General features: G+C 45.7%; 1 protein-coding gene across 1 annotated transcript; it reads right to left on the reverse strand.

Annotated features, from left to right (window-relative positions):
* Nucleotides 1-1,060: 1,060 nt before the first annotated feature.
* PGLYRP2 (peptidoglycan recognition protein 2) lies at nucleotides 1,061-12,371 on the reverse strand (the record flags this gene model as incomplete). The annotated part of the gene is made up of 5 exons (XM_083353464.1): nucleotides 1,061-1,400; nucleotides 6,719-6,929; nucleotides 7,691-8,587; nucleotides 10,589-10,690; nucleotides 12,341-12,371. 5 exons carry the CDS (start codon nucleotides 12,369-12,371, stop codon nucleotides 1,061-1,063), a joined length of 1,581 nt encoding a protein of 526 aa, XP_083209590.1.
* Between the last annotated feature and the right edge of the window lie 250 nt (nucleotides 12,372-12,621).

The raw sequence follows: 12,621 nt of genomic DNA on the forward strand, positions 1-12,621 counted from the left end.
AGCCAGACAGAAATATGGCTCTGGAAAAACAACTGACCACATGGAGCAGAATGGTGGGCTTTTAAACCTTCTGGGGCTTTTGAGGTTGTTTCCTGTTTGAGGCTTTGCATTTCCTGTGTCATGTACTTTGACCTGAGTCTGAGTGTCCCTTTTTGGTATTGGTGGGTTAATCCTATTATATCCTATCTTAGAGTTTGTGTGGGGTATGTAGATTTTAAGGGTCTTTGTCTTCCTATTTTTTTTCAGTTTCTAGCTGGAAGGCTCCAACCTTTCTTAAAGGATTATTTAATTTGCATTTCTAAAAACTGGCTTCTGCCTAGGGGCTGGGCTGATTTCTGGGGGCTGGTTTCTGTCTTTTTAAAGATCTCCATTATTCCTTTGGGGAAATATATTCTGCCTTTTTAATATTCCCCAAAATAGTTCTTTCTCTGGATTCTTCCCACAGAGGAGTATTAAATATCCTCATCGTCTTGAATTATATATATAAAGAGGGGAAATGAACATCTAATAATAAGAACATTATGTTAGCTAATATATTAGTAATCTCATTTATAAGGAACTCAAGTGTGTGTTCAAATCCTAGGTCCCAATCACGAAACAGGCAAAAATTTATTTTATTCGGAATTCTCTCAATGTAATTGTTGGCTTTTAACATTTTAACTTTTTCCAGAATTAACCATTTTATAGACTCTGGGTTGTTGCTTCCTGATAAGAGAATCCTTGTAAATTGGGGTTCAAAAGTATAGAAGCATCACGGTCCTCAGAGGACTGGCTGCTTAATTTAATTAAGCCAGATTTGGGATTTTCTGCTGTTTTTGCAATATTTCTTCATTTATTTCATGCCTTCTCCACCCCAAACCTGCTACTGTTGTCCCAGAATATTCACATTACAGCTCCCACCCCAAACATTTAAATAAAGAATGGAAATGGATGAATTTGTATTTTAATTGAGGAATTTGCATTGGGCCATTGAGTCATTGCTAGTGTGAAAGATTGTCCCCTAGTGTGTGAGAAGGGTACTGAGATAAAGGTCTCTTGTACTTTAGTTCCAGGCTGCATATTAGATACAAAGCTTATTGCCATCCTTGCCTATAAAGCATCTTGTTTTGAAGCCTTTCCATGTTTGTATCTCCTGGAAAAGTCTGTCTCCTGGGCATAAGGTGAGCACCATCTGTCGGTGTCCATGGATGGTGTAGTTGGCCTGCAGTCTGGCACCCTTCAATGAGCACTGAATGAAGTTGTTCTTCAACAGCTCCAGCTCATAGGAGTCTGGGAGGACCTTCATGTAGTCTCCAATGAAACTGATGCCGTACCCTTTGCTGTTGTAGCCCCGGGTGTGAGCTCCTACCCAGTGCCAGCCCCGGCCTTGGTAGAGGTAGCCATCACTGCCAAAAACAAAGCTGTGCAGGAACAGAAGAAAAGTATCACGAAAAACAATGGAAACAGCTTGTGGAATTTTTCCTATTTCATACATAAAGAGAAATGCACTTTAAAAACACTTCTAGGAAAAATAAAAATCATGTAAGGATGTATAGATTTACTGAATGAGTAGAAAGATACTTTCAAAACCAAAAGGATGTGGAAGTGAATACTATTTAAATAAGCCTGCCTAGAAATAAAAAGTAATATGATTTATATTCCAGAGTAGCTAAAATGGGAACTGCAATGTCGCGTGGTTGAACGGAGAGACAGACACTTGAGCTGGGTAGTATTTCTTTATTGAGTCAGAAATGAAGCTGGAGCAAAGGGGTTACCTGGCATCTCTTTATACCTGCCCAGGTGAATGGTGACCAATAGATTCAAACCTGGGCTTCCTGCCAGTGCAGGTGGCCAATGGATTTGAACCCTGGCTTCCCGCCAGAGCTGACCATGCCCTGGGGCTGAAAGCTCTATTCAGGCTTTCCCGCCAAAGCGGTTATAGCCTGGAGCTGTCCAGCCCCCTGCTGTGCTGACATTTCCGTGTATGCTTTAAATTACCCTCTGTCATTCTGTCTCTATAACTATATACACTTATTTACACTATACACAAAATTTACATACACACGAGTTTACATTTGTTGTTCCTTGGTTGCTTCTCCACCCCCCTAAGAACGCATATAGTCCGCGAGGTAGCTTGGAGCCTTGTGCTGCCTGCTTGATCTTCTTGGGACTGGTTCCCCTGGTGGTGTGGTGCTGTGACTAGACTCTCTTCCTTGTCGTGATTGTTGTTGTGGGTTGTGGTGTGTGTGTGTGTTGCGGTGCCTGGGTTTTGTGTTCTGCTGGGTTCTATTGTTTGCCTGGCTTTGCTGTCAGTCTCCTGTCTGGGGTGGGGTTGCCACTGTGCCCCTCTGGTGGCTCTCCTGGGTGTTTGTGTTGGCTCTTCCTCCTTTGTCCCCAGTGTGTCCTCAACAACCCTCTCAGGAGCCCTTTTCCTCAGCTGATCCAGGTGCCTTTTTCAAAGGAGTCCCCCCTCCACCCTTACTCTGTAAGAAAGGGGTCCTGTCTGCTCTAATATCTCCCCTGGAACCCATGGGTGACCTGTGCTGTAATTCCTAGCCCAGATGGGATCTCCTGTGTTGAAACTTGTTTTGATGTTGGGGGTCCCGGCGTCTGCTGCTACCCTGTCTGGGTGAAGCCTGTCCAGTGTTGTTATGAGGTGTCTGCCCCATCTGAGTTCCGCTGGGCTTTTGCCTGTGGTGGTGCAGGGAGTTGCATGTTGGTGTAGGAGGAATGTGGCCAGTCTTTGCTTCCAATTACCCTGTACTATGCGCTTGAGAGCATCCTTTGTTGTCCGCACGAATCGTTCTGCCAATCCATTACTGGCAGGGTGGAAGGGAGCTGAAGTGGCGTGTCTAATCCCCAAGGTCCTCAGGAACACCTGGAAATCTGAGGAGGTAAATTGTGTTCCATTATCTGACACGATTACATCAGGCAGACCATGTGTAGCAAATATTCCCCTCAATGCTTGAATGGTTCCTGCTGAGGTCATGTTGCCTACAGGTACCACCTCCAGCCATTTAGAATGGCTGTCTACTGCTACCAGAAATGTGTGTCCTTGGAATGGGCCTGCATAATCTATGTGCACCCTTGACCATGGTGAGTGTGTTTCCTCCCACTTGTGAACTGGTACATGTGGTTGTTCTGGCCATGTCCTCTGGCATGTGTAACATCCCGCTACTAGTTCTTCTATCTCCTTGTCCAACCCTGGCCACCACAGGTAGCTCCTTGCCAGGGCCTTCATCCTTACTATTCCTGGGTGGCCCTCGTGTAATGACTGGAGGACTCTTTCTCTGAGCCTTGTGGGGATGATTACTCTACTTCCCCACAAGAGACATCCCTTGTGTGTGGACAGTTCATGCCTTCTGGAGAAGCAAGCAGTGAACTCTTGCCCTGGTGATTTGTCCTGCCACCCACTGCTCACCCATGATTGTACCCTGCTCAGAACCTTGTCCTTGGGGGTCTCTGTGGCTATGTCCCTTGCGTTGAGGGGGCATTCTGGCAGTTCCTGTATTGCCAGTATTTGGCCAGCCAGTGCTGGGTCCGGCTCAGTGTCCCTTAGGGGAAGTCTGCTGAGGCCATCGGCATGCCCCATCTATTTGCCCGGCCTGTGTACCAGTTTGCATGAGTATGCAGACTGGAATATGGACCAGCGTAACATCTGGGGTGACAGGATCTGTGGTGTCTGCTTCTCTGTTGTAAATAACCCCAATAATGGCTTATGGTCTGTATAAATTAGAAATTCCCTACCATAAAGGTAGTCATGAAATTTCTTTACCCCTGCAACCACTGCCAGTGCCTCCTTGTCTATCTGGGCATAGTTCTGCTCTGCAGCTGACAGGGTCCTGGAGTAGTAGGCGATGGGGGCCTGAGTTCCATCCTCCCTTAAATGGCTGAGAACTGCCCCAATCCCATAAGGGGATGCATCGCATGCAAGGCAGATTGGCTTGTCCTCCCTGAAATGGGTGACTGTGGCATTGCCTGCTAACAGGTTCTTCAGTGTTTTGAATGCGTTAGCGTGTTTGTCAGTCCAGTCCCAGGATGCTTGCTTGTCAAGCAGCCTGTGTAGGGGTTCTGCAATTGTAGCCTTGTGTGGCAGGAATGCGTGATAAAAATTGAGGAGGCCCAGGAAAGCCTGCAACTCAGACTTGTTTTGGGGAGTGGGGGCTTCCTTGATTGCCCTGACTTTGGATGCAGATGGGTGGATGCCTTGAGCATCAATCCTGAACCCCAGGAACTCTGTCTCAGTTACCCCAATCTTGCATTTCTCCCTTTTGAGCTTTAACCCTGCACCCCTGCACCTCTCAAGTACTGCCCTCAATCGGGCTGCCAGTACGTCCTCGGAATTGGCTGCGAACAGAACGTCATCGAAATAAGAGCAAACCCCTGGTATTCCCTTGAGGGTCCTTTCCATCACCTCCTGGAATATTCCAGGAGCCACGCTGACCCCGAACTGCAACCGGTCTACCCGGAACGCCCCTTTGTGTGTGATGATTGTTTGTGCTCTAGCAGCCCCTGGGTCTACTGGCAGCTGCTGATAAGCTTGGGCAAGATCCAGTTTAGCGAACACCGACCCGCCTTGCAGGGATGCCAGAATGCTGTTTACCGCAGGAACCAGGTATGAATGAGCGCTCAGAGCCCGATTGATTGTCCCCTTATAGTCGGCACAAATTCTAATTTCGCCGTTTGCCTTGAGCGGCGTTACGATGGGAGTTTCCCATTCCGCTCCATCGACTGGCGTTAGCACCCCCTGATGTTAATGGGTGAATTTTGGAAGTCAGAGAGGGTCAGTCTGGATGGCCTCAAGGGAACCCGTTGGCCACTCCGCTTGCAAATCTCCTTAAACATTCTGGCGGAGATGATGGACACGGCTGACCCTGAGTCCAGCTCCATCGTGCAGGGGACCCCTTGCAGCTTCACCCTCAATTTTATTTTCGGGATTAGCGCCGCAGGGGCCCCTGTTAGATAAACGTTCGGCCGTCCCACCATGTGGCTAACCGTTTGTCCCGGCAACCGCTCCCCGGTACCTGTAGCGAACTGGAACTCTGCCTCCACCTCGTGCAGGCTATCCCGCTGTTTGCTCCTGCAGACCGCCGCGATGTGCCCGGTCTTCCCGCACGGCCAACACTTGGCCGACTTGAAACGGCAGGTAGACTGGGGATGCTGTCCTCTGCAGCTGGCACAACGGGTAGACCGGGAGCTGTTTGTGCCACACTGGGTAGACAGGGGTTGTCCGCAGCCGCTGTGCTGGGTAGACCGGGGGCAATTCGCGCTGTAGCCGTGGAGTTGGGTAGACCGGGGGCCATTTCCTCCGCACCTGCACTCCTGGTATCTTGTGTCCACCGCAGGTGGTCTCAGCTCCTTCACGTTGTCTCGGTTGGAGTTGACGGGTTGCTGTTGTCGGTGGATGGCGTCCACTTCCAGCTCTTCCCCGTCCGCGTCACCGCAACCGCTCAGCTGGTGGACGGATCCGCCTTCCCTCACGTCGGACTCCTCGGCTGCGTCCCAGGCTAGGAATTCCTCTTGGACATCCCTCAGGGTCAGTTTCTGCTTTGCAAAAATTTTCTGGCGCAGCTTCCTGTCCCTCAACCCGCAGACGATCCAATCCCGCAGCCAGATCTCTAAATTCTCAAAATTACAGAGGTGAGCTGCCTGCCTCAGGGCGGCCATGTATTGCTTGGCAGACTCACCCAGCCGCTGGTCCCGCTTCTCGAAACGATACCGCCAGGCGATCTTGGACGTCTCGGGCTTGAAGTGCTTGGTCAGCTTTGCCAGCAACTCGTTGTACCTGACGGAGTGGATGTCGTCGGGTGCGCAGAAACCGACCGCCAGCTGGTACGTTTCCGTGCCGCAGCTGCAGAGTAGCACCGCCGCTCTCTGCCGGTCATCTTTCACCCCGTTTGCCCATAGGTAGCACTCGAGCTGCCCCACGAAGGCTTCCCACTCCTCTGGGCGGTTGCTATTGAAAAGGGGATACTGACCCAGTTGTGCTATTCCGCCGTCTCGGTCGTCCTGCGTCTTGGTCCGGGGCTGCCGATTGGATTCCGTCCGCGGCTAGCGTTGTCCGGTGCAGGATCCCACCTTCGTTGCCAGTGCAATGTCGCGTGGTTGAACGGAGAGACTGGGTAGTATTTCTTTATTGAGTCAGAAATCAAGCTGGAGCAAAGGGGTTACCTGGCGTCTCTTATACCTGCCCAGGTGAATGGTGACCAATAGATTTAAACCTGGGCTTCCCACCAGTGCAGGTGGCCAATGGATTTAAACCCTGGCTTCCCGCCAGAGCTGACCATGCCCTGGGGCTGTCAACGACTCGCTCTATTCAGGCTTTCCTGCCAAAGCGGTTATAGCCTGGAGCTGTCCAGCCCCCTGCTGTGCTGACATTTCCGTGTATGCTTTAAAGGCATACACTACAGGAACCTAATATATAGGATTTCTGCTTCAAACCAAACATTGATAGAGGAATGCAAGAGAACATGCAGATGGCTGATCTATGCTCATGTTTGATCTAATAAAGTTTGTTCAAATGTACAGCTCCCCAATGTAATTTGAACAGGGAAGATTTTTTTCCATTGGTTAATTGGAATTTTGCTCTTCCCCACATTTTGCCCTACTGTAAATGCAGTAAACAACTTTTAATAGTTAAATATAAAATACATTTTATAATATGATTTGATAAAAATGCTATTAAAATGTCCAGCTGATTTGTTAATTAGAAATATAAATTGCATAAAGACACTCATACCTGTAGCCAATGTCATCCCAACCACGGTCATCTTGGTGGAATCGCTGCATGTTTCGCATGTCAGCTGCACATGAGGAGAAGGTTCGGCATGGCTTAGAAGGGGTGCTGGTGTGGTGGATGTAGACAAATCCCAAGGGCAGCTTAAGTTGAGTAGGTGTTCCTTTATAAGGACGGGCCCCCCATATGCACCGTGGAATTATGGCAGGACATTCTGTAGGGGAGTAGGGAGAAAAACATCAGAGCTGAAGGACAAAAGGCCCAACACATAGTCAAACTATGGATATCATTATCCCAACATCTGGCTTCTAAACTTGAGACAGCTTAAAGTGAAACCTGACAAATCCAGGGAAGTGAAGGTGTCAGTGGCACCTGTTCCTTCTTGCTAAGCAGTATATACAGTATCAGGAACAATGTGTCTCTAAATGCCATAAGTATGCATAGGAAGAGACATGCTTGCTCTCATGTTCTGTTTGCAAGTTCCCATTGGGATTCCACCTGCAACAGAATGAAGACATTCTTGAGCATCTTCTGTCAATTAGCCAACCTCAAACCCCCAAGTGATTGTTTGTATAACCCTCAGTGAGACACAATATGCTAGACTGAGTTACTGTGCCAGGAAATAATAGTAGGATAGCATGATTGGCCTAAAAAGCATATTGTGACAGGTGGTGGGCTGAATGCCAGGATCTTTTCATTAGTTCCACAATGTCTACATAGATGGTTTATGAAGCTGAGAAGAGGGTTCATTTAACTAGTGTCTGTTGACACTGCGGGTACTGTACTTCACATGTCATGAGATGTTTGCTTAGAATGGACTGTAAGGAGTATGTAAGTATTGCAAATAAGTAAAATAAATGTCCTCACTTGAACTAATTACCAGTAATGCAGTATCTCAGCAACTTAGAGGATTAAACATCAGCAATAAATGAAATGATCCTATCAGGATGTCTATTTTTCTAACAAATAACATACCTACATACATCATCATGAACTCATCAACAGCTTGTTTTGCCAGAAATGTCAATTCCTTGTCTGTGATTCCTTCAAAGAGGGAGCTGGCTTCATTCATCTTCCAGAGAAGGCACAGAGCATTTTCTACCTGCTCCAGTAGCTTTTCCTTACTCAGCAGTGCTGCAAAAAGTTTTCTGCGGAAGTTGCTCCGCATCTTTTCTCTCCCATCCAGGCCCTTAGAGCCATAATAGTCATTCAGCAAAACACTGATATTGGATGGTGGATCAATCTTCTCTACCAAGTAAGTGCCCAAAATAAAACCATCCATTGCACCATTGATAACAGCATCAGGCATATATGAGGGAGGACCCATTAAGGTAAAAGTACAGGGTTCAGAGATACTATCCCAACAGCCATTTGGTCCCAGGGCTACCTGGCTCTGCTTAGAGTAAAAGAAGAGAAAAGTCATTCCAAGGTCCGTTGAAATAGTGGTGGAAATAAGGGGATCCAAAGAAAGCTGTGATTCTTCTCCAGAACTGTTTGGAGGACCAGTGGTCAAAGGTTTCTCGTACAGAGTCAACTCATTTTTCATTTTGAATCCAGCAGCTATTCCAGCAAGTAAAGGACTAACTGAAACTGTGGTTCCATCAGGAGTTAAGACTACCCCGTGTTCCACTTGGGAGCCATCAAATGTATGATTCACTAGATTTTTTAAGAATGTTCTCTTTGCCTTACTCAGGTAAGGCAAGTCAAAGGTCTTGGAAGTCACTGGACCAAGAACAAACTGGCAAATTTTACTATTACAAAACTCGAATTCCTGGTACAGCTCTGCTATAGTTAGGTCTGGGGTCCCGTTCAAGTGGAATTCCACATCGTTCAGAATTTCAATCACAGTGTCCATATGGAGTATCAAGTTGCCTGAAACAGTAGGATTGAGATATCATCATTAGAGTAGCAAGCAGTGAGTGAGAAGGGGCAACCAAAGTACATGGGTTATGCACTCTTGGATTGAACATTCTGAATGAAATTGTAGTTGCACAAATAGATGGAATATCTGGCCAATAACACAGAGGGAAGCATTATCTGAAATGGATCCAGGTGTTTTGTTATGACAAAATGAAGCTAAGGCTGATTATATGGTGGACTGTGGAATAGAAAGAATTTTCTTGGGAAACAGCCATTTGTGTCTGCATGTGGATTAAATTACTGAAAATTACTTCTCTGAAAGAGAAAAATTAATGCCTAGGCAGCAACCAACTTTAATTTCCATTCCACCACACACTTTCATAAAATAAGAAAATATGTTCTTGGTAATGAACATTTCTGCAATTAACATTTCTCCACCCAAACTGGAATTACTTTGTTGTACATTTCTTTGATTAAATTAACCAATAAATTGAACTTCACCTGCTAAAACCAAAACATGTTCAGTACACAAGAGACCACATATTAAATTCTGCTATACGCTGGCCTTTTCCATTTTGCTCCTTATACACTGGTAAGACCTCTGAAAAAGTGAGCCTACAGCCTATTCTGCTGAGTTCCTGCCCCAAACTCTGGAAATCATTCTGCACATAGAATACATCCTTTTGGGACATATCATTAGTGCCAAGATGTACAATAGCATCCACATCACAGTCATTGCTGGCATTGTTGACTATTTTGAAAATACGCTTCTTGTCCCTACTGGCAGTAGCACCTGGAAGACACCTGACCTCTTTTGAAACCTCTGTATCCTTTCCTAAATTTACATCCCTTATATTTGAATCACCAACCAGAAGGTGGCTTCTCTTTTTGGGTACCTTTCTTTTCTTGCATGACTGATGTGTAATACCTAATTCGCATTTCTCCCTGTCAAAAACAAATTCATCTCAGACCATGGTCCCCTGCTTATTTGAGTTATCATCACAACTACCTTGACCTGTTTCCTTAATGCCCCTATTAAGGTCAGCAAGGGCACTGTATCTGTTATGCAGGGACACAGCGAAAGCTTTGGGTTTATGGTTCACAGCTCTCACCCTGCCAGATCCCACGGTTGTCCACACTGCCCTTCTCCTGCAGGATCTTTGTGGTAGAGGGGGCTGATAGTGCGGAGGCTCAGTAGAGTAGAAGGGCTGAGCTGAACACCTAATTTCTGCCTGAAGAGCACAGATTACAGACCCTAGATAAACAATCTGTCCTTGTAGACTAGTGATTTGTATACAGATAGGACATTTTCCCAGTTTGAAAAGAGTGCTGCGAAACACAGCTGCAAAACAAGTGTTGTACTGAACTAAGCCAGACATGCTGAGATGAAAGGAATCTCAGATGCACTTGCCCTGAATGTACCACCACTATTTTTGATTTTTAGTTATGTGATTCACGCGCCGTTAGGCACACAGGACACTACTTTGCTCCTCACCCACCTTAACTCACAGTATTGTAGCTTTTCCCAGCAGCCTCTGGCAGTTTAAAAGCAAAGAGGCTTAGCAAGGGCTTAGCTACTTTGCTCCTCACCCACCTTAACTCACAATATTGTAGCTTTTCCCAGCAGCCTCTGGCTGTTTAAAAGCAAAGAGGGTCCAATCAGCAAGGGCTTAGCTACTTTGTTCCTCACCCACCTTAACTCACAGTATTAACATTAAAACATTAAAACTAATACACATTAAAATGATAAAATAAATAACAATAATAAATACTGTTAAAAACAGGGAGGAGAGGAACACAAAACATGAGGGGAGAAATTGGGTCTTTCCTAATCCAACTGCCACCTCCAGAAGGGGGAACCCCAGTTGGGGCTTCAGGCCAACTGGCAGAGCCAGGTCTTTAAGCCCTTATAGAACTTAGAGTTGCCTTTTATCCAAACAGCTTAGTGAAAATACTGTATAGTCTAAATATGGTGGTTGCCTGCAAGAGAAAGTGACCTGCTTCATATCTTACCTGCATGGGCTGTGCTGACACAAAAACCCATCATTGGCACAAGTCCCAGCCATATCAAGAACATCCTGTTGGTGGTGTGAAGGAAACTTATGATTATGGCACCTGCAAGGCAAAGAAAAGGAAAATGAGGAAGGACAAATAAATAAAAGCTAGGGGGCTGGGCCACACAGATAGCTCAAAGGCCAATCAGGAAGGCCTGATCATTGGACTCTGCCCCACATCATGCTGGGAATCTGCTAAGAAACCTGGTAGGCCATGACTGTTCATCTCTTTGCTTGGGCTGCAGCTCCCGAGAGTTTGTTAAATGGTGGTGTTCCCATTCACTTTGTGCAGTCTGCCAATGTCTCTGGTTGAGCCAGGCTGCATATTGAAAACAGGGAAATCAGCCTTTCCCTCCCATCTTGACAGGGGTATAACTTGTGCTGCTGCAACATACACACAGTTATCCACGCAACTGCCTGAGTGCATATATGCACAGCCAGGGAGTTCATTCATTGATAAACTTTAGTCCTGTGTATTAAACAATTTGCTTCTCTATGTGAGATCTGTACTGAATTCAGCCTTGCCTCCTCAAATTAAAGTGCCAACTGTGACCAAAGTGCCAGTTATCAGTTTAAATTAGTATAGCAGCTGTGCCATTTCCTTTAAAATGTTGGCTTTTCTTATATACACTTTGATTTCAGATTAATCTCCTGTAATACTTTGGGTACAGGATTGCCCTTGATGAGTTACTTGCAGCTACAAGGGGACTACATCCAGCTATTTTTACTCCAGTTGTGGAACAATCCTCCTCTTGCACTTTTTGATCTACATTGTCCCTTGAGATCATCAAAGGAGTTTCATTTTGTTTTTGTTTTCTGTCAGGGATCAGAGGAAATATAATTCAACATCACTGACATGTGCTGCATTGGCCAAATGTGGATTAGATGAACTTCAGAAAAGTCATCATTTTGTTAGAATTAGATACCAACTGAAGCAGCTACCCCTCCCACTCCTTAGTTAATACAGAATACAGAATAACAGAGTTTGAAGGGATTTGGATATCTTCTAGTCCAACCCTGTCAGTCAGGAGACCCTATACCATTCCAAATAAGTATATGTCCAATCTCTTCTTAAAAACCTCCATTCATGGAGCATCCACAACTCCTGAAGGCAAGCTATTCCACTGATGAAATGTTATCACTGACAGAAAATTTCTCTTTAGTTCTAGGTTGGAACTCTCCTTGATTAGTTTCCATCCATTACTTCTTGTCCTATCCTCAGCTACTTTGGAGAATAGGTCAATCCCTTATTCTCTGTGACAGCCCTCATATTTGAAAACTGCTATCATGTCATCCCTAATACTTTTAGTTAGACTAGACACACATAGTTCCTGTAACTGTTTATCATATGTTTTAACCTGCAGTCCACTAATCCTCTTTTTTGCTCTTTTCTGCACTCTTTCTAGAGTCTCAACATCTTTTTTGTATCATGGTGGTCAAAACTAGATGCAGTATTCCAAATGTGGTCTTACCAAAGCAGTATAAAGCAATATTAACCCTTCATGTGACCCTGACATTATCCCCTCTGTTGATGCAGCCTAGGACTGCTCTGGCTCTTTTGACAGCTGCAGCACACTGCTGGTTCATATTTTTTATTTTTATGGGAATGGATTTCAATTCCTTTCTGATTCACTGTAAGTGCTCACAAAGGCTCAATCTGAGGTTTAGGTGGGGGAAGCTGCCGAAAAAACCAGGCTACAGCTGATCTCACAACAGAAGATGGAGTTGATGTCAGAACCCATTCCTATTTCATTTTTATCTATCCCCTTGAACCCAAAAGTAAATATCACCTTTCCCTGGGTTCTGCCATACTCCCAAGCGGGAGGGGGGGGACATGCCCTGGGTTTATTGCCTTTGCTTCCTCTATCTGCTACAATATAACATCTTGCTCCCCTGCACTATATCTCTCTCCAAACTTAAACTCCCTAAACTGTCAGCTAGAACAAGGGAAGGAATAAAGAATGCAACCTCCATGCCTGATTTGTTTCTACG

This window comes from Vipera ursinii (assembly GCF_947247035.1).
Source record: "Vipera ursinii genome assembly, chromosome: 2".
Lineage (NCBI taxonomy): Eukaryota > Metazoa > Chordata > Lepidosauria > Squamata > Viperidae > Vipera > Vipera ursinii.